Source organism: Cornus florida, unplaced genomic scaffold (assembly GCF_030987335.1).
Source record: "Cornus florida cultivar Cherokee Brave unplaced genomic scaffold, ASM3098733v1 CherokeeBrave_3.0.0_Hap2_Chr07, whole genome shotgun sequence".
Lineage (NCBI taxonomy): Eukaryota > Viridiplantae > Streptophyta > Magnoliopsida > Cornales > Cornaceae > Cornus > Cornus florida.
This window is the reverse complement of record NW_026775577.1, coordinates 19469673-19495069: the sequence shown is the minus strand read 5'-3', so window position 1 is coordinate 19495069 and position 25397 is coordinate 19469673. Positions and strand designations below refer to the sequence as shown.

General features: G+C 36.3%; 2 protein-coding genes across 3 annotated transcripts in view; one reads left to right on the top strand and one right to left on the bottom strand.

The window, feature by feature from the left end:
- Positions 1 to 1747: 1747 nt before the first annotated feature.
- LOC132266704 (U4/U6 small nuclear ribonucleoprotein PRP4-like protein) lies at positions 1748 to 7674 on the top strand. The gene is made up of 6 exons (XM_059767676.1): positions 1748 to 2039; positions 3439 to 4351; positions 4572 to 5025; positions 5135 to 5332; positions 5435 to 5516; positions 7175 to 7674. The coding sequence occupies exons 2-6, from the start codon at positions 3444 to 3446 to the stop codon at positions 7267 to 7269; spliced, it is 1737 nt and encodes a 578-aa protein (XP_059623659.1). The 5' UTR covers positions 1748 to 2039; positions 3439 to 3443; the 3' UTR covers positions 7270 to 7674.
- A 718-nt stretch (positions 7675 to 8392) lies between these two features.
- The window catches only part of LOC132266705 (uncharacterized), a 33327-nt gene continuing 16322 nt past the window's right edge, over positions 8393 to 25397 (bottom strand). The window contains exons 8-16 of one of the 2 annotated variants that reach the window (XM_059767678.1): positions 19868 to 19900; positions 19694 to 19765; positions 19466 to 19534; positions 12237 to 12352; positions 11216 to 11328; positions 10328 to 10407; positions 9987 to 10107; positions 8795 to 8861; positions 8393 to 8670 (exon numbers count right to left, since the gene is read on the bottom strand). In XM_059767678.1, coding sequence (XP_059623661.1) covers positions 8538 to 8670; positions 8795 to 8861; positions 9987 to 10107; positions 10328 to 10407; positions 11216 to 11328; positions 12237 to 12352; positions 19466 to 19534; positions 19694 to 19765; positions 19868 to 19900 — 804 coding nt within the window. In that variant the 3' untranslated portion in view covers positions 8393 to 8537. Of the gene's footprint in view, positions 8671 to 8794; positions 8862 to 9986; positions 10108 to 10327; positions 10408 to 11215; positions 11329 to 12236; positions 12353 to 19465; positions 19535 to 19693; positions 19766 to 19858; positions 19901 to 25397 lie in introns of both variants that reach the window. The other variant, XM_059767677.1, reaches the window with a different exon arrangement.

The following is a 25397-nucleotide window of genomic DNA, read 5'->3' as shown; positions in this document are numbered from 1 at the left end:
TCTCACACCGATGGACAAGACACAAAAAAATTGAATTCTTATATTTGTTTTTTCATTCTAAAAATATTTTTCTCCAAATTTTTTAATTCTTCAACCCGCCCCCCTCAAAAAATATTTCTGGTCCGTCACTGGTTGGTGACCCTTTTTTTCGGTATTTTTTCTTCCTTTCTATTATCTCACTTATCTTGTTTTAGGTTTATATCAAAGCTTAGGCAAAAATAAGAAGATTAGATTAGAGATAAAAACAGCCGTCACTAGGTCTACACAAAAATATGATGCTTTTGTCCGATTAATATTGGTCAAAATGGTCATTTAGTATATTAATAGGGCCATTTAAATTATTTTACTTTACTTAAGAATAATTGTGATATTTAAAAATTATATCATAGACAAACTTTACCTCTAACTGACTTTAGGAATTATATCATAGACAAACTTTACCTCTAACTGACTTTAGGACCTGGTGGAGTGGTTATCCTAAACATCTAGAGAGATTAGTTATATTTTTTCAGATAGTTTGATCGGGATAATTTGGACAATCTCATGAAAGGTTAAAGGTAATTTAGTTAATGCATATTTATGCGCATTTGTACCTTTTAAGACGGGTTTTCGATATATGCATGGTCTTTCTTTTAAAATTATTAAATTAACTTTTTGTTAAAGGTAATAACTCCAGGCCAACCAAAATTGGACTAGTAGAAACCATCAACCAATAGATAGCAAACAGCCACACACCGAGGCAACTGAGCCACACATGGCACAGAGATTCGAATCATAGTTGAAATTCAAAAAATGGAAAGGATGAAGACATTAAATCACGAGTAATAGTCGGGATGTTATAAATTTGGGTGAATATTAGTATAAATTGATCGAATTAACAGGTTTATAACCAAATTTTTCGCAACAAATCAAGAATAAAATCGAAAAAAAATAAATTGAGAGTAGTTAGCTACGGGCTTTATAAGTTCATTGTATAAATAGAAGAAACCAAAACACAATTGGGAGAATGGAACTGGTCAATTATTGAACTTCCAAAGCTAAAAGCCAAAGCAATGATAATTTTTCTTGTTCATTCACGAGTGTTTGTGTAAATTTCTTGTTTTTTGCCCACACACTTTTCAAGTTTCAAAATACTAAAAGTCATGGAATGGTAAATATAGACTTTTGTGGAAATATTGTTTATCCTCATGTACCGCTTTTGAGCACATAGAACTTTTTATGTGCACAAAAAGTTATACTTAATGACAAAAAGTGGTGCATGCATACACACAAAAAGTGATCCTCTATACCCAAAATAAAAGTGAAACCTGATGCACAAAAAGTGGTATCTCCCTTCACAAAAAGTGATACCATTGAGGGTAAACAGTGTTTCTCTATATCCATGTCAATATTTTGGCCAATTTTATTTTTTTGAAACTATGAGACTTTAACTTCATTAAATAATAAATATGAGTCATTAGCACCATTTATTTGTAATAATCCCATACATACATACATATATATATATATATATATATATAAATTCATAGATTAATTAATAAGTGAAAATCTATTTAGTTTACATATGATATTCATTTATATAAAGTCCAGAAAAATACAATGAATTAATTAGTTTTACATGAGATCCACTTAATATAAGGCCCAAACATATAATGGACTCAAACAAATTAAGAATTTAAGACAGCCCAAAGGCAAGCCCAAACTGTGAAGCCCATCTATACAAATATAATAACCTCTCATCTGCGTCTTTTCTATCAGAAAACGCCTCTCTCTCTTCTCTCCATCTCACAACCGTCGCCGGACAAACCACCACTTCTCAAGCACACGACGACCATAGCAACGTCAAGAGCCCCCAATCAATTGACGATCACAGCAGCCCATATTCTCTCTCATCTGATCTGTTCTCTTGATATTGGCTTGAAGCCTTGAATGAAGTCTAAGATCGATGGGTATGATACACTTGGATAGTTGGATTCGTAATCATAGCCCTAAATTCCCCTCTTTCCACCGTGCCACTGCGCTCTCTCTCTCTCTCTAAGGTATGCTCTCTTCAACTTTTACTCATTCACTCTCTCCGTCTATATGTTGTTCTAATTTCGTGTGTATATACACATATATATATATATATATATATATATATATGTATATATATCATATATGTCTGTTTTGTTGCGATTGGATTTTGTTTAACTTGTTAGTCTATACTACAATTATTAATTCAGATTATCAAGTTTGAGTTCTTTTGATTTCTCAGATTATAATGTGTGAGTTTTTCAATGGCTGATTTGAGCATTCCTCTTTTGGAAGTAGTAGTAGTGATGGTTCATCTCTAGGCATTATATGATATTTAGACGGGTTGATTCAGTCCCTTTCAAGCTTGTTTATTTCTGATTCCCATCAATTAAAGACTTATAATGTGATTTTGCTATTTTTGGTGCATATAAGGCTGTTGTTGTCTCTCTCCCTCTATCAACTCGTGGTATGAAAATCCATTCAACTTATAAAGGAGATTATGCTTTTTAGAGACAACTTATAGTATTAACAATAATTGAACAAATCTTAAACTTGGCAAATGAACTAACATCACTCACTCCACTGTACAAACCCTTAACTTATAAGAACTACTAGGAATTGGAGCAACTGATTTTTAAGTATGGAAAAAGGATCCTGAGATCTTATGATTAGTCTGTCCTTCAAATTATCTTGATAATCTAAGCTAGTAAATCTATTCAACTTAATGAGCAGTCAGCACGATGGAGTGTCCTCATCTAATTTAATACGTAAAGGATACTGAATTTATGCTAACAAACTTGTAATTACACAAATTTCTGAAGAACCAATGTTATTGTCTAAAAGTTGGTGAACCATTGATATTCTTCATTATTAAATTACCATCCGTTCTAATTACACGAGTCTTGCCTATTCAAAAATTACATTGACCTCTCCTGTCAGGAATTTTAGTCGGATGGCGTTAAGTGTAAATTTATAGTTTTACCATCAATAGTTCTTATTTTTTAAAGTTGAAAAGTGATGATGATAAATTTGTTGTTTCGTAATGTAGTTTTACTGACCTAAGCAGATTATGTCTTTGGTTTTGGAAATCATTAAAAAAGAGTAATTTCTAAATCATAGGTCTGCTCTTTGACTCAAGATCTTTAGAGTTCTGCTTTCCAATTTTAGTGAGTGTCTTTTGATTGTTTTCTGCTTCCCTTAATTTTGATTTAGTAATTGTTTGACTAACCCTTTGTTATACAAGTATATTCTGGTGGTTTGGCTTTGAATTCATTCTTCACATTTTGTGACAATGTGTAGTTTTTACGGGGTGATTTTTTTTAGGATCATTTATGAGAAATTCCATTTGCTGAAGAAAAGTAGTAGATGAATAGTCTCAATTCACCTTTGTGAACTTTAATAATTTTTTGAGTATTCGATGTTCAGGCATCATGGAGGTAGATGAGGAAAATTCTGTCTCAACCTCACTTGCAGAGCCTGCAGTTGCAGTCACTAATGGGCAGAATGTGGTATCTGCAATTGACCCAATTCCACCTCAACCGGTTCAAACTGTCATTACACCATTAATCACACCTGTAATTGTGCCTCCTATTGCCCCAATACCTATAGTTCCTTCCTCGATTCCCCGAGCTTTGGCACCTCTCCCTGTCCGTCCACCTATCCTTAGGCCACCCCCACCACAAAATGGCGAGGCTGGGGATGATGATACAGATTCTGACCATGACGACTCGGGCATCAATAGGACTGCTGCAGATTCAGCTGCAGAATATGAGATCTCAGAAGAGAGCAAACTGATCAAGGAGCAGCATGAGAAAGCCATGCAAGAACTTCTGATGAAGCGACGTGCTGCTGCTCTTGCGGTGCCTACTAATGACATGGCTGTGCGGGCTCGTCTCCAGAAGCTTGGTGAACCAATAACTCTCTTTGGAGAAAGGGAGATGGAAAGACGGGACCGTTTGCGGATGCTTATGGCAAAGCTGGATGCTGAAGGGCAATTGGAGAGGCTTATGAAAGCTCATGAGGAGGAGGAAGCTGCAGCTTCTGCAACAACAACAGAAGTAGCTGATGATGAAATGGTCCAGTATCCATTTTATACTGAAGGCTCACAAGCTCTTTTAGAAGCTCGATTAGACATTGCCAAGTATTCTATTGTGAGGGCAGCTTTACGTCTTCAGCGTGCTAGGAGGAAAAGGGATGATCCAGATGAAGATATGGATGCAGAGATTGATTGGGCTTTGAAGCAGGCAGGAAGCTTGGTCCTTGATTGCAGTGAAATTGGAGATGATCGGCCACTTTCAGGATGTTCCTTTTCACACGATGGAAAAATGCTTGCTACGTGGTACTCTCTCTCTCTCTCTCTCTCTCTCTCACTCTCACTCACTCACTCCTCCTCTGTAGATAGATACGAATCCACTTTGTCGCTCTATTCTATCTTTCCCCACTCCTCTTTACGAGTGATAGGAATTTGCAGTTATTATGGTTTAAAAAGAGTTTGTTACTAATTGCACTAACTGTCAGGGGTTGTATTCCTTTTTTTTTTCTTTTTTCTTTCGGGTTAGTGCTTTAAATGGAGTTGCCAAGTTATGGAGCATGCCTCAAGTCAAAAAGGTTTCTACTTTAAAGGGACACACAGAACGTGCAACTGATGTTGCATTTTCTCCTATAGATAACTTTATAGCAACTGCATCTGCTGATTGCACAGCAAGGTTATGGAACAGCGAAGGGTCTCTTCTAAGAACGTTTGAGGGCCATTTGGATCGTCTAGCTCGTATTGCCTTTCATCCATCAGGGAAGTACTTTGGCACTACCAGCTTTGACAAGACTTGGAGATTATGGGATATAGATACTGGTGTAGAGTTGCTTCTCCAAGAAGGTCACAGTAGAAGTATATATGGGTTATGTTTTCATTATGATGGATCTTTAGCAGCATCCTGTGGACTGGATGCACTTGCTCGTGTATGGGATCTTCGGTCTGGGAGAAGTATTCTTGCATTTGAAGGTCATGTCAAGCCGGTGGGACTCCATACTTTGTTACAATATCATTTTAAAAAATATATATATTCCTTGGGGAGTTGGAATGAAACTGTCCACTGAAATAATGTTAATGTGGTTTCTTTTTCAGGTTCTTGGTATTGATTTTTCTCCCAATGGCTATCATTTAGCCACTGGTGGTGAAGACAATACTTGTCGAATTTGGGATTTAAGGAAGAAGAAATCTTTGTACACCATACCTGCTCACTCGAATCTTATTTCTCAAGTCAAATTTGAGCCTCAAGAGGGCTATTTTCTGGTAACTGCTTCATATGATATGTCTGCTAAGGTAATAATTATCTCTGCTACCTTAACTGTATTCTAGAAATTGGATCTTTGAATATATCAGTGCATGTTGTTCAGGTGTAAGTCTTCTGTTTATCTGTGTCAGGTATGGTCATCCAGAGACTTTAAGCCTGTGAAGACGCTATCTGGTCATGAAGCAAAAGTAACATCATTAGACGTTGTAGGAGGTGAGTTTCTTTAGCTTTGAAGAACCCAAGTATGTCGTAAAAGTCTGATAGATGTGTTTGCATGTGTATGTATATGAGTTATTCTGTTTTAAATATTAACTACCATGTTTTACCATTTTATATGCTTATGAAGATACACCATAATTAACTACACCATAATTAATGTATTGAGGCCTGCTATGTTCAGTTTTAGGCATTGTTTCTGAAACAGAATAGTTGGCATGTTTAGAGTACCTTGATGTATTGCAATCTATCGCTTCATATTCCTACTTTGAGAATCGTGCTGTGTTTTCAATAAAAACTTCCTGTTACATGAAATATCTGCAATATACAATTCAATATCATATTTAATTTCCTAAATGGAATAATACTATATGAGAAAAACTTTTTTTGCCCATAGTAGGTGTTTTAATGTACCATGGATTTTGTCTTCATGGAGACAACCCATGCTAATGAGTGTTGTGTGCCAGTGTGTTTGTGTGTCATTTTCTTGATATGCTAAATTTAGGATATGTGGACATTTTTCTAGCGTTGTCCCCAAGAGTTGGGCTCATGTATGTAAAAAAAAGGTACATAAAGTGTGGGTATAAGTTGAAAATATTGTAATCTTGTAGGGATATATTACAAAATTCTCTCATCTAAGGGTTTAAGCCTTAAGGTAATTTACAGACATGATGACATTTAAAATTGTGAAAACATGTGCATTATGTGCACGACCTTTTGAAGCAAATATAGTGAACTTTGATTGAAAGAAGCGGGAAACCTTTCATTTTCTTACTCTTGAGGACATAGTTGAGAAGAAAACGTAGATTATTCCTATTCATCATTTGTTAAAATGACTTACTGAGAAATATATATATATATATATTAGACTGAAAGGAAAATTTTGTTTCTATTCAAGGAGTAATTCCTCTCCATCTTCGTCCAATTCCACATCTGGTGAAAACTGAACTTTACACTTTTACCTTACTTCCCTCTTCCTTACCCATATCCATTTTTTTTTCTTAGCCAGAGGTGGCTTTGCTTCTAAAATCGAGCTTTTTGCTCTTTAGAAGGTCTGAGGAAAGCATTTGAAATGATAATGGTTAATAAGTGGTACTGATGCCAAGTTCTTAATGTCTGTGATGCTGCTTGAAAACGTTGCATGGGGACACTAACACTAAATTGAAGTATTCATCAGGAAAAACCCCTAAATTAAAGTATTTTACATAATTAGAAAATATGACTTTTGTGCCAGAAACATTTCAAGAAACAGAATGAATAGTAGTAGAAGCAGCAACAGTAATAATGATATTAACTATTGGCATCTAGGCCAGTATGCACTCTATATGCAAAAATTTTGATTTGGGTGATCAAGTAGAAATGGTGATTATAACATGGATTCTTAATCCTTACGCTATGTTTTCCTGAATTTGTATGATTCAATATCCTTGCTTGTAAGTTCATTTTGTGCCTTTGAAATTGAATAAAAGCTTTTCCTTTTTGGAAAATAATGCCATAATCTTTCATCATCATTCAAAGCACAACAGTTGTCGACTATTTTCTTAACTTTGTTCAATAAAAAATGTTAATCTATAGACTCTCATCTTTTCTTGTACAAATCATCTCCATTTGAGTTTAGCAGTCCACTATCGTGATTAATTGTTATTTGGTCGCAGATGGACAGTATATTGCAACCGTTTCACATGATCGGACTATCAAGCTATGGTCAAGCAGAAACAATGGAAAGGAGAAGGCTATGGATATTGACTAAATTGCCCTTTGAATTTCTCATTAGCTTATATATTAGCTGGTTGTGCATCATCATGTCTTTTTATCTTCGACTAATTTTGCTTAGATGCCCAAACATACAGAATGCTCATTGGAACCTCCAAGTCTATACCGATGTTCACCGTCCTTCACAATGATAATGGTGGCTGTTTGAGCATCTTTCAGCTATAGTGCACTTGACCTTTACAATGATGATGGTGGTGTGATGCATCCATGCAAGAAAAACAAAAATTGCATCTTGAGTCAATGATTGACACAATGTAGCTGAATAGATCATTTTGACCAAATGTTTCGGATATTGATTTTTCTCGTATGAGGTTTCAGTTTGACTTTGTTACAAGAAGTTGTTGAGACCAACAGATTGTCAGCTGTTTTGAGAACTGCTTTATACTGGGTTTGATGGTATGGTATTTTGTGTGTGTGTGTGTGTGTGTGTTTTAAGGTTCTGTGAGTTTGGATATTAATGCATGATTAAAAGGGTAGCAAGTGTTGAGTTTAAACATTGATTTTGCCTAAAAACTTGTATTTGAACTTGAGCTCGAGTGAGCGACTGAGTTCGAGCTTAAACAGGTAAAATAATCAACTTGACTCGGCTTGATTCAACCCTAAATTTGATATATTAAAGAGACAGTTTTTCTAGAATTGCATATATCCATAGCAATTTATTTTTATGAACCACTGTTTGGTGTATTTAATACAAGCTGGTTGATAGAGCATTTTAAGAACCATCTAATACCCTTTGTGCAAATCACGAGCGTTTTTTTGCACTAGAGAGAACTATGCTCCGAAAAAAATTGGAAAAAAGGTATCAAACGCTGGGCACCTACTGCAAATGGACCAGGTTTTAAAATCTCAATTCTCGGTCAGAACCGAACCGAACTCAGAAGGTAGGCTCAGAAATAGGGAATAAAAGACCGGCCAGCCCTGGCCGGTATAAATTTAAGTCGATAAACCGAACCAACGACTAGAAGGCAGGCTGATGGGCAGTACTATAAACTCAAATTGCTTCTCTACCTATTAACTTTGGCTAGAAGATTATTCAGACCCTTCATGAATATAGAGAGACTGTTACATACCCAAGAAAATACAAAGGCACACTAAAAATCTGATGTCAATTACCACTTGCTTTATTAAGATACAAAAACAACTAGATTCAAATGGCAAAATAAGAAGGAAAAAAAAAAAGACAAAATGTTTAGATCATTGGAGAAACTGTGCTCGATCACTAACATAATGTGTGGTAGCCAAGCGTCAATTCCGCGACTTAAAATCTTCCAGGACAATACCTGCAGCATTACGCCCCGGCCCCCCCATCACACCACCTCCAGGATGGGTGCCACTACCGCATAAATACAATCCCGTTAGCCAACACCTATAACTTGACCTGCATTCCAAAATTGAAATAAAAACAAAGGGAAAGTAGTACAGCAGCCAAGATACGAGACTAGAAGTGGAAAAAATCGTTCAAAAATTTTTCTAACAGAACATTTATATGTTGTGAGAAGTACCATCCTTTCACAGGTCGCAAGAGGAACAGAGAATCTAATCTCATAGCGCCATGAAAGATATTCCCACCTGTCGAAAAAAATTCAGGGTTATCCAACTTTCGCAAATTGAACGGCCAGTAGACCTGTTAGTTCCTAGAGAATACTAAGCTTCATAGGGCTAGCAAGGTGCGAAGTCCTGCAAACATCATTTCTCTCTTGTCCAATCTATTATTCGGAGGCAGGTGTACTTCACAAATATAAACACTGCAGCAACTTCTAAACAAGGAATTTCAAAGTGAAAGACATCATTCGAAGATCTTCCATATGCCCTCGTTGTTTTGAGAATCCAGCCTAGACAAAATAAACTCAAACTGGGATATAATTGAGTGCATATGTACTGAAACTATCTTCCATATTTTGGAAGAAATTAACAAAATCCCGGGAAACCTAAATTCTTAAAAGTTGTAGATATGTGCTTTTCACAACACACACACACACACACTTTAAATTCTTAAAAGTTGTAGATATGTGCTTTTCACAACACACACACACACTTTTTTCAGTAACACCAAAAACAATAGGAACCACCATAAGATTGATAGGTCCTAAACATTTCCTACATTGACATGGCAAAATCTTTGATGCCAACTAAAAGGATATTGGCAACCCAACTTGCCACGGTAAATTGACCCCAATTATTGATACACATTTCATACTCGGATATCATATAAACCTATATAGATACAATGAGAATATAGTTGCATCATTTGAAAAAGGAAATCTCCTGCCCTGCTCCCCTCTGTTTTTCCTTTAAATTGCTGAGAAATTGTTACATGGTCCCGGCCAATAACAGACTGCCACACAGGGACGGAACCATTCACAAGTCAGTCTGATTTTAATTTTTTTTAGTAATATACCTTATTAATTTACATTTTTGATATATATACCTACAAAATTACACTACCACCCCCATTGGAATTATTATAAAATTACAATATTGCAACCCCCCCTCCGGCGCGCACAATTTTCTGGCTCCGTCCCTGCTGCCATACAAGTAAATGTGTCAGCTTTATTAATTTTTTTGCTTGCATGGCAGTCTATTATTGGCCGGGACAATGTAATAATTTCTCTTAAATTGCTAGTGCCTTTCAAAGGTTGACTGTTCAGTTCCAATCATATGCAAAGGCATGACACTAGAAAGTACAGATAATACCTGTCAGACTAAATTCCCTTTCAAGGTCCGGTGGAGTCAACATGTCATAGCCAATAATTGACGAGCTGAAGCCAGGGGCATACTCATCAATCAGCGTAAAACATCTTTGGGCGAATGATTCCTACAAAAAGTCCATCTATTAGTCATCAATTGTTTGGTTCCAAAGAGCAAAGTTGTGGTGCCTGCACAATTATATAATTTATGATATTTTCAAGAATGGATTTAGTGTAAGCTCCACAAAAAAACTGCTAATAAGTATCGAGTTAGCAATAACCAACTGCAAAATCTAAATGCTTCATATACTACCCAAGCTTCGGAGTACACTCTAAAAACCCACTCACTCTGTAAGAAGGATCTTCCCAGCTGCCATCGGAGGGTTTGTAGGGTGTGTATTGAATGAATAAGTTGATCACGTGCTTACCTGGGAAAAAGAATACTCATAGATAAAGCTTAGTAGACCATTACAGTTTAAAACTAGTGTCTATATGGAGATTCAGTGGGCAAATAGAAAAGAAAAAGAACAGTGAGTTTAACTAAAAGAAAAAAATAAAGGTAATATATAAGGAACATTGAGCAAGCAAAAATGACATCGGGATAGAACTTACGATTCTCTCAAGTCACATTTAGCATAAAGCTAACCTACGATCATTTCACAATGAGCAGATACCATGTCCATGAGTCCCATGTGATATAGTCAGCAATGATGTAAAATGAGCGTCTTCCAGGGTTAAATTAAGTAGAAACAACTTAAATTGGCCTCAAGTCACCTTATTTTCTCCAGTAACTAATATTTTTAGTTCCATTTTCTAAATGCAAAAACAAAGTTCTATAATTCCTCATAATCCTTTGTTCCTTATAAATGTGAAGAAATATAGAATAAAGAAATTATAGCCTATTAAGTATGTCAATGTCCCATGAGAGATCACACATCATGAAGACATCAAAAAATTAATTTTTTGACTACTGGGTGGAAAATAGTCTTATCCAAGATAGAGAGAAGGAAATGTCATCTTGATTACAGGTTTTTGTGATGTCAAACAAGATTTCAGCATGAGAGTATAACATCAGAATTGCAACACTCATATTATTCCTTTTCCTGAATGCAAAATCAGAGTTCCTTCAAAATGTCAGAAAATATTGAAGAAAGATGCTAGAAATAAAGAATAAAAAATCTAGCCTAATAAAGTATATCAGTTTCCATGACACAAAAAGAAAGACATTTTGAGTACCAGGTGGAGAAATAGTCTTGTCCAAAACAGAAGGAATTGTCATCTCGATGATAGGTCTTCGTGATGGTAAGCCATTTACAGCATCTTGACATGCTGAGTCAATCTCTTCCATACTGAAGTGAGCGAAATGCATGTATGAGAAGGTATAGGATGTCATCAATTTTGAATGCCAGGAATACAGGCCAAGGTAACTTACACGAAACCAAGAATAAAAGTAAGGAAGTATTAGTGTATTAGACAAGTAAGATAATTGGGACTACTACTTGGTGCAATAGTAAAAAATCAGTCTGCTAAGTTTGAGAACATTTGAGCCACCAATTTATGAAAATAATGACGAAGTTTAGGTCTGTACAGCCAAGCCTCCCATATCCACAGTTAGGGTAGCAACATCGGATAATGGTCTTTAACAAATGATATAATTCAGCACTTGGGGTTTCTTTCCACCATATATCATTTCTATACAAAAGTCCCAAATGAAATCCACTAATGCTAATAAACAATTTATGATCACAAGATTTAGTGAGATAGGATAGCTTGAATGCTAGGGGAAAAACTATCACCAACAGGTAACAATATCGTCATCTGAGCCATTTCCTAAACAGTTTTATTTGGGCTACAATCCATTCTGCTATGCCTTTCAATGGTTTCACCCTGACTTGAAACTGGAATAGAATTGATATTCTAATCTATTTGTTCACCTGACAAAACCTCCCTTTCCAAAATCTAATTCTAGAATTAACTAATGGAAACTAGTTTTAGAAGCTGATATGAAGCATAGCGCGACCACATGTAGCAACACCATCTTCTGAACTAAATTAGACCAATTCTACAATCTCTCTCTCCCCAGTTGAGATTTGAGATAACTGGCACCAGAATCAGAGAAAAGCTTTTTGCCCAGCATCAACTAGACAATTTTCTGGGTAGATTTGGCTTGTTAATGCTTCCAGGCCAGAAGTACACCAGTAGAATAAATGAACTCTAAAACCAACACAGTGATAATCGGGGGAACCAAAAAGCATACCTCTCAGAACCAATGTGAATTGTACCGACATGTTGAGGACCAACATCAGGATGTCTCAACTTGCAACACCGGAACTGAGGCAATGCATCAACAGCTAAGTTCATTTTAGTAGTTCCCTGTTGATTAAATAAATTCACAAAAACTCAGATAAATCCAAGTAAACTCCAATTCAGGAACTAATCTAAGGACGAAGAATAATAGGAAAGAAGTCCACCAAACATTCCCAACTTTTGTCTGGGTTTCAGTAGGCAAAGATTGGCAGAGAACTACAACTCACAGTAGGCATGAAATAAAACTACCGTTCATGAAATACTACACTTTTGAAAAACTGAAGTTTATCTACACTGCAACTTAAGAAGCTTGAACACGTATTGACAATTCCTTTCTAGATCAGCAAACTTCTATATATTTCCATTCAGGGACCAAAATTTAGTTTGAAGTAAAGTAAAATCTTTGCAACTAGTTTTGAACACACCAACACAGATTTTATGCAAGTCTATAAGACCTATTCTCCAGATTTAATTATCATAAACTCCATTTAGTTTGATCCTGTTGGAAAGTCACAGTTTTTCTATTATAGGAAAACCGGGACAGCTGTAAATTAGTGGGAAAATCTTTGAATTTGTAATTAGTTGGAAACTAATCCTCATTTAGCTAGTATCCTGATTTAGTTAGGAAAATCCCATATTTTATGGGATTCAAATTTTATTCTTTTTCTGATTGTACAGATTGTATTTGGCTATATATGGCCAACTCTCCGTGATGTATTTTATTCATTCCCAAGAATAATAATTTCAATTCTCGCTTACATGGTATCAGAACTTTAGGCTCTCTTCCTGGGAATCAATCTTTTTGTAAAAGGGCGAACCAATGATGTCAGATTCTTCTGGAACAACTGGTCAATCCGAGGAGACGACTACCCATCAGGCCATGGGTGAGTTGCAGAACATTCAAGCCGCATATCAACTGAATGGTAAGAACTATCTGAAATGGTCCCAATTTGTTCGAACTTTTCTCAAAGGGAAAGGGAAACTTAGCCATCTCCTTGGAACTGGACCCGACACCAAAGACCCCAAATTTGCCGCTTGGGACGAGACAGACTCCATGTTCATGTCTTGGTTTTGGAGTGCAATGGTGCCAGAAATAACACCTGCATGTTTCTCACCACAACCAAAGATATATGGGAGGCAATCCAATAGACGTACTCCAAGGTGAATGATTCGGCGCAAATCTACGAGATCAAGACTAAACTCACAGCCACTAAACAAGGTAATCTCTCGGTCACTGAATATGCCAACTTGTTAAAGAATTTGTGGCAAGAGATGGATTACTATAGAAGTATCAAAATGAAAGATAGTGAGGATGCTGCTATTCTTAAGAATTTTATTGAGAAGGATAGAACATATGACTTTCTGGCGGGACTCAATATCGAATTTGATCAAGTAAGAGTGCAGATTTTTGGAAAAGAGGAATTAACGTCTCTGAACGAGACTATTGCAATCGTTCGTGCTGAGGAAAGTCGAAGAGGAGTAATGGTTATTACTCAACCATTGGAAGGCTCGGCTTTAACTACAACAGACCCGAAGGAACCAACTCCAAAAAAACCATTCACTGCCAACACCGAAAGCAGACGTCCAGATCTAAGAAATGGGAATAGGACAAATCTTGTATGCAACTATTGCAGGAAGCCAGGACACACTAAGGAGCAGTGTTGGAAGCTTCACGGGAGACCACAAGGCTCTGCCCGAAATGGTGGAGGATCAACGAACTGGCAATGGAAAGGGCAGGCCAATCTGACACAAGCTAATGATGATGGTTCCAGTAATCGAGAAAATTCCAGTGGCAATGAATTCAACAAAGACGATATAGAACGGCTTAAATCCTTGCTGAACTCTCTGGAAAAACCATCAGGTAAGTGTTCATTTGCACCTTCAGGTATGTTTTCTTCTTCTCATGCCCTTAGCGCCTTAGATCACAACCACTTTGGCTCCTGGATCATTGATTCAGGAGCAACCGACCACATGACACATTTGTCCCACATGTTTTCCACATACAGCCCATGTTCTAGTAGTAGAAAAATCATAGTGGCTGATGGTTCTTATGCTACTGTAGCAAGTCAAGGAAATATTCACCTAAGTTCTTCATTGATTTTAAAAAATGTCTTACAAGTTCCAAAGCTTACCACAAACCTTGTCTCTGTTCAGCATCTCACAGAAGACCTAAACTGCAATCTAATCTTTTTACCTACTACATGTGTTTTTCAGGATCGAGTTTCGGGGAGGACGATTGGGCATGCTAAGGAAAGCAGTGGCCTCTACTACCTGGATTTGCCAAATAAAACTGTGAACAATAAGGTCAATTCATCACTTTCTTTGCTGTCCGATACCAAGTCATCAATAAAAAACCAAATTTGGCTCTACCATTTACAGTATGGGCATCCTTCCTTTAGAGTTTTGAGTGTCATGTTTCCCTCCTTGTTCAGGGGTGTTGATATTAGTCAACTTCATTGTGACACGTGTTCCATTTCCTATGAGTAATAAAAGATCTTCATTACCTTTTTATTCAATTCATAGTGATATTTAGGGTCTCTCAAGAATCGCAAATATTTCAGGGGCTAGATGGTTTGTCGCTTTTATTGACAATTGTACTCGTGTCATGTGGGTTTTTTTGATGAAACAAAAATCTGATATGTGTACGCTTTTTCCAATTTTTCATGACATGATAAAAAATCAATTTGGGGTTAAAAAAAAAAAAAAAAGATTTAACAATGCAAAAGAATATTTTAATCAAGTTTTATCTCCTTACTTTCAAAAGGAAGGGATTATACATGAATCCTCTTGTATTGATACACCCCAACAAAATGGAGTGGCAGAAAGGAAAAATAGTCATCTCTTATCAACAACCCGAGCACTGCTATTCCAAACAAAAGTTCCAAAATATTTATGGGGGAAAGCTGTCCTTACATCCACTCACTTGATAAACCGTACTCCATCCTGAATTTTTGACTTTAAAAGTCCCTAGGAAGTGTTATCAAATTTTTTTCCAGATTTTACCTCTCACAACCAATTGGCTCCTCGGGTATTTGGGTGTGTTGAGTTTGTTCATATTCATTCCAAGAGTCATAGCAAACTTGATCCTCGAGCACTCGAGTGTGTCTTCATAAGGTACTCCTCAACGCAAAAAGGATACAAATGTTATCATCCACCGTCACGTAAAACCTTCATTTCCGCTAATGTTACCTTTGTTGAAAATGAGAATTTTTTTCACCCTTATTTTCCAGAGGAGACTTCTACTAGGGAAGATAAGGATTTTAGTGATCTTGGATTTCTCATGGACCTTCCTGCTCAAAACAGCCACCCCATAACCTCACCTAATTTGCTACCTACTGAATCACCTGATCCGCTACTCGAACAGCCTCAACCTGAAACACCAAAACAACCACGTGATCCCGAGACTCCAAGACAACCTGAAAATCTGATGGAACCTGTTGTCACTACACCATTGCGGCAATATTCAAGGAAAAGAGGTCCCACTGCAAAACTGAAGCAGGCCCAAGTGTCCAAGCCAATTCTCAAGAATGAGGTAAATACAGAGGTTTGTATAACAAATGTCCCAGTTCTTCCTACTCTTGATTTATCCTCTGAAGTAATTGAAAAAAATGACTTGCACCTACCCATTGCAGTAAGGAAAGGCACTCGAAATTGCACACAACACCCTTTGTCTCATTTTGTGTCATTTGAAAAATTGTCATCTTCACATAGAAGTTTTCTCACCCACCTAAACTCTATAACCATACCACAAACACTGTCTGAGGCTCTAGGGAAGGAAGAATTGAAACAGGCTATGAAAGTGGAAATGGATGCGTTTAAGCAGAACAAGACGTGGGAGTTAGTAGAGAGGAAAGAAGCCAGTTGGATGCAAGTGGGTGTTCTCGGTGAAGTACAAGGCAGATGGATTGTTGGAACGGTATAAGGCCAGATAAGTTGCGAAAGGTTATACACAAACCTATGGAGTTGATTATCAGGAAACATTCGCACCAGTGGCTAAGATGAATACAGTGAGGATATTGTTGTCTTTGGCAGCCAACCTGGATTGGAGCTTACATCAATTCGACGTAAAAAAATGCTTTCCTACATGGGGATCTTGAAGAAGAAATTTATATGGAGAAGCCCCCACGATTTGGTGTTGACACTAGAGGGGAGAAACTATGTAAGCTCAAGAAAGCATTGTATGGATTAAAGCAGTCACCAAGAGCATGGTTTGGGAGATTTGCAGAGGCAATGCAAGGAATGGGCTACAAACAAAGTCAAGGTGATCACACGCTATTCGTAAAGCACTCGAAACTCAGGGGGAGTAACCGCCTTGCTGGTATATGTGGATGATATCATCGTCACTGAAAACGACATAAGAGAAAAGGAAGCACTTAAGAGACGCCTTGCAGAGGAATTTGAAATAAAGGATTTGGGAGGCCTAAAATATTTCTTGGGCATAGAGGTTGCTCGGTCAAGGGGAGGAATATTCATCTCACAACAAAAGTACATGTTAGACCTTCTCAAGGAAACTGGAAAAACAGGGTGCAAACCAGCCGAAATGCCAATAGAAGCCAATCATAAGTTAGGTGAGGGTACAAAGGAAGAATCAGTGGATAAATGAATGTATCAACGCCTGGTGGGAAGACTGATTTATTTGTCCCATACTAGGCCTAACATAGCATATGCAGTTAGCGTGGTGAGCCAGTTTATGCATAATCCTAAGGAAATACATCTTCAAGTTGTATACCGGATACTATACTTAAAAGCTAGTCCAGGCAAGGGAATTTTATTCAAGAAAGGGACGAGCTTGAACTTAGAGGCATATACAGATGCGGATTTTGCTAGATCAATGGTTGATAGAAGATCGACATCGGGCTATTGCATGTTTCTGGGAGGAAATATAGTGACATGGAGGAGTAAAAAACAACCAATGGTGGCCAGGTCAAGTGCAAAAGCGGAGTTTCGAGCAACGGCACTAGGAATTTGTGAACTTTTATGGCTCAAGATAATTCTGGAGGATCTCAGAATCACGTGGGAAGGACCAATGAAGCTATATTGTGACAATAAGTCGGCTATCAACATTGCTCACAATCCAATACAACACGATCAAACAAAACATGTGGAAGTGGATCGGCACTTTATAAAGGAAAAACTTGATAGCGGTTTAATTTGCACTCCATATATCTCAACAGCAGGTCAACTCGCAGATGTTCTAACGAAAGGACTGCCCGGACATGCATTTCAGAAACTCATTAGCAAGCTAGGAATGGAGAACATTTATTCACCAGCTTGAGGGGGAGTGTTAGAAAGTCACAGTTTTCTATTCATAGGAAAACCGGGACAGCTGTAAATTAGTGGGAAAATCTTTGACTTTGTAATTAGTTAGAAACTAATCCTCATTTAGCTAGTATCCTGATTTAGTTAGGAAAATCCCATATTTTATAGGATTCAAATTTTATTCTTTTTCTGATTGTACAGATTATATTTGGCTATATATGGCCAACTTTCCGTGATGTATTTTATTTATTCCCAAGAATAATAATTTCAGTTCTTGCTTGCAGATCCACATAATGCAAGACTCTTGAGTAGGGCCTCTCACCAGCACTAGTTAGAACTGCTACCATCTACAACATATCGAAGTACTAATGAAGGGGAAAACCGCCCCTGATTTCCCTTGTGAAAAATATAATCCATCCTTTTAAAGAATACATTAGCACACCAAATTGAATAATTTAATAAAATCATTGGATTTCCAAAGTTGTTTATAAACATATATTCAAGTTCAGAGTGGAATCGAGAAGTATAGGGCACACTTGTTAAATTAGAATGGGAATAACCTTTCTGCGAGAGGATTTCAAAATGATATTAGTCCTTTTTTAATAAAACAGAAAGAAAGTTCAACTGTCTATCAGACATAGAGTGTAAGGGATTCATGTATTTAACGGTGTGACATAGCTATCCCATTGCCATTACCCAAGCTATAAAAATTTATGTCAAACCATTTTGATGGTTGGCACCATGCGTGATGACACTAGTGAGTTTTCCATAAACGTAGGATTGCACCAAGAATCAGTGCTAAGCCTGTATTTATTTGATAATGCACCATGAGTTTTCCATAAGCCCATATTCATTGATAATGTAATGATAACACTTCAAAACCAAAAAACTACTTAAAACAACCACTTTCGTTATCTAGGACCGATAATACAAAAGGATAGAGATAGATAGTGATATAACTAGTAGGATTGGATCCGGTTCGACGGAATAGAAACAAGCTAGTGGAATTTTATGTGATAAAAGAATAACATATAGGCTAAAATAAAATTCCCGTCTACTTGTTCCCTTGCTTCAGAAATGTATTGGTTTGGAGCATTTTCCCATTTGGGAAATGATACAAAGAGAAAAGGCAAGTATAAGACCATTATTAGACCAGCTATGTTGTATAGAGCGGAGTTTTGGGCCTTAAAAAAGAAACAAGAACAATGCCTTCATGTAACAAAAATAAGAATATTAAGATGGATGAGTGGAGTGACTAGAAGAGAGAGAGTCACTATGAAAGTGTGAGCGGAAAATTAGGTGTAGCACCCATTGGTGAGAAAATTATAGAGAGTAGACTTAGATGGTTTGGACACATACATCGGAGATCTAGAAACACGCCGGTCAAACAAGGAAGACTAGTTGTAAGAGACAGAGAGGGTGACCTAAAATAACATGGACAAGGTTATTATTAAAAATAACTTTAAAAAATTAGATATAGTAGGTGAAGTGGCATGTAATAAAAAAGGTTGGAGAGAGAGAATTCATGTGGCCGACCCCGTTCATATGGGATTAAGGCAAGGATGATGACGATGATGATAAACTACACATTGGTTTTCAGTGACTAGTTCAGAATACTACAAGCAGAATTAAAGCAATTTGAATAAAACAATCTGCTAAAGGCAATGCAACATCTAATGCATGTTATTATTATTAATAAATCTTAAGGATTAAATCTAGAATTGGTTCTCTATTCAATGTGATCCATACGTAATAGGTGCTAAGGTGCCCCAATATTTATGGAGTTTAACGTTGTAAAAGAAGCTGTTCCCAATTCACTGTGCTAAACAAAGCCGTTAAGAATATTCCAGTCACTTACTATATAAACTCCTGTTTCAACACATCTTTTGACTTTATGAGTAATATTTTAAGAAAACTTACAGAGTCGTAGTTCAAATTTTCAAATGTATGGGGAATAAAATCAGGAAGACCACCTTTAGGCACTAATTCCTGCATCAGAAAAGCAAAACTCATGATAAAATAAAATAAAATATATCCAATTATAAGAACAAGTTGAAAGGCTTAACTCCTATATGCCTTTTCCTATTTTATTGTCATAACAAACTTGCCTATTCTTACAAGCCCAGTAAGTAGGAGCAGCCAGCTTACCAAAGTTCTGTCAGGCGTTGCGTTTGACAGAACAACTGAAGAATGTACCCGTGTCCCGTCAGCCAACAAAACCTAAATAATTCCATCCATGTACACAAAATCTGAATTATTATATACAAGCATGAAAACGTACTTTACTGAAAGAATCAATGTAGCAAAACGAACCCCATTTACTTTGCGGGAGTTGACAATCAGCAATTGCGAAACCTAGCAAATGAAATAAATTCTCATTGGTAGCAAGAAAAACACCAAAGCATGAACCTAGGCAATTAAATCTAGGCAATTAAATCAACTATCTTAAAAAAACACCAAAGCATGAACCTCTTTTATTTCTTTTATTGAGATTAATGAAAAAGACCAATCAGAAAAACCATATTGCCGCTGAATTCAATATCCACATCAGTTTCCCATTTCAATTATAAGACAAAAAAATTGTAGACAAATACTTCCTGAGTCTACATAAAACAGTATAAACATAAGAATAAGTAATAGCAGAGCACATGATAAGTTTGAAAGAAAATCCTCGCACAATGAAATTCATAAAATTATTGGATTCCACAGAAAATCTTTTGAACCCAAATTACTCAAACGTAATAGTGGCTAAGAGATTTCCAATTGCGAAAGAGCAAAACTAATTGCAAATTCAAGAGCATGAACAACAAAACAAGCATAATATCAAACCAGCTAGGGAGGGAGAGAGAGAGAGAAAGGAGGGGGGGGGGGGGGGGGGGGGGGGGGTGGGGTGGGGGGTGGTGTTGGTTGAAGAAGAATAGAAAGGCTCATAAATTTAAAACAAGCTCATTAAATATATTTTTCCATTGGAAAAAGAATAATACTTATGAATCTTAACGAAATATCTGTCTTTTGTTTGAAAGGTAGCTATTGAGGAATACCCTAGGCTCTAATAGGGGGTGAGTAGGTCTCAAAAACTAAATAACTAGGTTTAACCAAAATAAATCAAATTATAACGAATCTAAGCAAGTAAAAATAGGCATAGCTCAGAAAATACAAGGCAGAATAAGTGCCAAGTTTAACCAAAATAAATCAAATTATAACAAATTGAAGCAAGTAAAAATAGGCATAGTGCAGAAATTATAAAGCAGAAAAAGTACAAATAAAATAATGCCAAATTTTTATGCGGAAAACCTCAAAGGAAAGAAAACACGGGAGTGACGGGACTTAGTCCAGGCAAATCAAAGTCACTATTAAGTGAAGGTTTACAAACCTAGGTCTCATATTCTAACCATAAAATCATCTAGTTACCCCTAACCTAAACTCACGTCAGATGAACTCTGTTGTTTCCAGTCAATGAACTACTCACACGATCCGCTCTTTAATATGTGCTTTGATCTCCTGAATGGCAGTCCAATTTTTGGTGGTTGTGTGGATTTTGTTGTGGTGTTGAAATCCTTGGAACTCTTTGATTTGCGTCTTTAACACTACAAGTCGTTCACCATCTATATGCATGGTAATGAATGAAAGGAAAAAAAAATCTAGCAATGTAGATGCACTCAGATATGATTTTCAATGTCATAGAATGCTAAGTATTTGTCTACGGGATGCGTTCCCCTTTTGAACGCTCTCTAATACATTTTTACTTATCAAAAAAAAAAGAATGCTCTATGTATGCTTGCCTAGTTTTTGTTAATAATTATGGTCAAGAACTCTGACGCAAGGAAGGATTAGGGTTTAAGTGATTAAAACTTAAAAATAAAAAATAAAAAGAAAAAATAAAAACTCTTCCGCAGACTTTAAATCATCAAGACATACGTCTGATCAATTGAGCCTAGTCAAGTGAGCTTCACTAGATCGAGAAATTGATCGAATTTCCATATCATAGTTCCTTTAGGATTTTAATTGAATGGAAACAAATTAATGAAATCTAAAACGCAATTTAGAAATCAAAACATGCAGATTTCCCTAACATGTTTAATCATACATACGAAAACTAATTTGTGGAGCGCACAATTCTGAGAATCGAATTTATCTTTTTCCCCTTGTCAACATTCAGTCTTATGAAAACATAAAGAAAAACTGAAAATGACATTACAGACTCCGATTTGTACAAAATTTATCAGCCTAAGTCCTATTGATCTAACAGCTACAAGCCAATGAGCTATAATGTTGAGACTCGCTCCTTTTATTGAACATTACCAACATGAAATTCAATTAGTTCCGAACTTTCTTTTTTGAACTAAGTGAAAAAAATATCACTTTCACATGAAATTCAGCCGTCTTACTCTCTATTTCCCGAAGGGAGCAAAAATACAATTTCACTATAAAATCACAGGACCGATTTTCCATTACAAGATCCTGATAGATACCAAAATTCATCTAAGGATTGACATAGGGTTCCCGAGCTGAAACCTAAGTGAAAGCTTACCATGCTCCCTCTAAAGAAATTATTATTACCCAAAACTGGATGCTAATTTAGTTCCTCCATTTACATTGTGATATCTAATCTATTTTAGTTCAATCCAAAAACTACTGTTGATCACTTTATTACCAGCATGTCGCCCTAGTGGCTTAGTATAACATTTTAGCTGAAACCTGAACGAAAGCTAACCATGCCCCCTCTGAAGAAATTATTATTAGTTCAACCCCCAAAATTGTATGCTAGTTCAGTTCCTCCATTTTACATTGTGATATCTAATCTCTTTTAGGTCAATCCAAATTTTTTTGGCCAAAAGGAAAAAAGAAGACATGAAGGTCAAACCCTCTTGTCCAAATTGCTGAATCTTGTGGCATTTTTTTATTAGAAAGCCCAATGTTCACTAAGCTTTAGCTTGTTCTACTAGGAATGTTCACTAAGCTCTAGCTTGCTTTACTAGGAACGTTCACTAAGCTCTAGCTTGCCCTACTAGGAAGTGACTGAACTTAGCAATGCTATTGGGACCCAAGATCACCTGGTAATTTGCTTAAGTTTATACAAAAAAAAAAAAAAAGAAAAAAAAAAAAAATCACCAAGAGACAAGAAATACCTATTTGAAGGTCAAACCTGTGTTGTAAATTGCAGAAGTGATAAGTTAGATGACCACAGTACCCAAGCTCCATTAAGAAGAAACTTGACTGAGCCACGACACACTTGCATAACCAAAACAGGAATTCGATTATGAAAAGAAACATGCTTCAGACTTTTTACAATTAGGAAAGTTTTTAAACTTTTAATCACAACAAAACTGTAAAAAAAGTCCGGTTTCTTGCCCACTTTTATCCATCAGAATCTTAACAACAAACCTTCCTCTGAATTTTAAAAAACTTTGATTCTTCCAGATTTATTTATTTATTTTTCCTAGTTGGGATTCACACACACTGCCTCCGCTGAGGTTCGAACCAAGTGTGTCGTGGTTGAAGAAGAATAGAAAGGCTCATAAATTTAAAACAAGCTCATTAAATATATTTTTCCATTGGAAAAAGAATAATACTTATGAATCTTAACGAAATATCCGTCTTTTGTTTGAAAGGTAGCTATTGAGGAATACCCTAGGCTCTAATAGGGGGTGAGTAGGTCTCAAAAACTAAATAACTAGGTTTAACCAAAATAAATCAAATTATAACGAATCTAAGCAAGTAAAAATAGGCATAGCTCAGAAAATACAAGGCAGAATAAGTGCCAAGTTTAACCAAAATAAATCAAATTATAACAAATTGAAGCAAGTAAAAATAGGCATAGTGCAGAAATTATAAAGCAGAAAAAGTACAAATAAAATAATGCCAAATTTTTATGCGGAAAACCTCAAAGGAAAGAAAACACGGGAGTGACGGGACTTAGTCCAGGCAAATCAAAGTCACTATTAAGTGAAGGTTTACAAACCTAGGTCTCATATTCTAACCGTAAAATCATCTAGTTACCCCTAACCTAAACTCACGTCAGATGAACTCTGTTGTTTCCAGTCAATGAACTACTCACACGATCCGCTCTTTAATATGTGCTTTGATCTCCTGAATGGCAGTCCAATTTTTGGTGGTTGTGTGGATTTTGTTGTGGTGTTGAAATCCTTGGAACTCTTTGATTTGCGTCTTTAACACTACAAGTCGTTCACCATCTATATGCATGGTAATGAATGAAAGGAAAAAAAAATCTAGCAATGTAGATGCACTCAGATATGATTTTCAATGTCATAGAATGCTAAGTATTTGTCTACGGGATGCGTTCCCCTTTTGAACGCTCTCTAATACATTTTTACTTATCAAAAAAAAAAGAATGCTCTATGTATGCTTGCCTAGTTTTTGTTAATAATTATGGTCAAGAACTCTGACGCAAGGAAGGATTAGGGTTTAAGTGATTAAAACTTAAAAATAAAAAATAAAAAGAAAAAATAAAAACTCTTCCGCAGACTTTAAATCATCAAGACATACGTCTGATCAATTGAGCCTAGTCAAGTGAGCTTCACTAGATCGAGAAATTGATCGAATTTCCATATCATAGTTCCTTTAGGATTTTAATTGAATGGAAACAAATTAATGAAATCTAAAACGCAATTTAGAAATCAAAACATGCAGATTTCCCTAACATGTTTAATCATACATACGAAAACTAATTTGTGGAGCGCACAATTCTGAGAATCGAATTTATCTTTTTCCCCTTGTCAACATTCAGTCTTATGAAAACATAAAGAAAAACTGAAAATGACATTACAGACTCCGATTTGTACAAAATTTATCAGCCTAAGTCCTATTGATCTATCAGCTACAAGCCAATGAGCTATAATGTTGAGACTCGCTCCTTTTATTGAACATTACCAACATGAAATTCAATTAGTTCCGAACTTTCTTTTTTGAACTAAGTGAAAAAAATATCACTTTCACTTGAAATTCAGCCGTCTTACTCTCTATTTCCCGAAGGGAGCAAAAATACAATTTCACTATAAAATCACAGGACCGATTTTCCATTACAAGATCCTGATAGATACCAAAATTCTTCTAAGGATTGACATAGGGTTCCCGAGCTGAAACCTAAGTGAAAGCTTACCATGCTCCCTCTAAAGAAATTATTATTACCCAAAACTGGATGCTAATTTAGTTCCTCCATTTACATTGTGATATCTAATCTATTTTAGTTCAATCCAAAAACTACTGTTGATCACTTTATTACCAGCATGTCGCCCTAGTGGCTTAGTATAACATTTTAGCTGAAACCTGAACGAAAGCTAACCATGCCCCCTCTGAAGAAATTATTATTAGTTCAACCCCCAAAATTGTATGCTAGTTCAGTTCCTCCATTTTACATTGTGATATCTAATCTCTTTTAGGTCAATCCAAATTTTTTTGGCCAAAAGGAAAAAAGAAGACATGAAGGTCAAACCCTCTTGTCCAAATTGCTGAATCTTGTGGCATTTTTTTATTAGAAAGCCCAATGTTCACTAAGCTTTAGCTTGTTCTACTAGGAATGTTCACTAAGCTCTAGCTTGCTTTACTAGGAACGTTCACTAAGCTCTAGCTTGCCCTACTAGGAAGTGACTGAACTTAGCAATGCTATTGGGACCCAAGATCACCTGGTAATTTGCTTAAGTTTATACAAAAAAAAAAAAAAAGAAAAAAAAAAAAAATCACCAAGAGACAAGAAATACCTATTTGAAGGTCAAACCTGTGTTGTAAATTGCAGAAGTGATAAGTTAGATGACCACAGTACCCAAGCTCCATTAAGAAGAAACTTGACTGAGCCACGACACACTTGCATAACCAAAACAGGAATTCGATTATG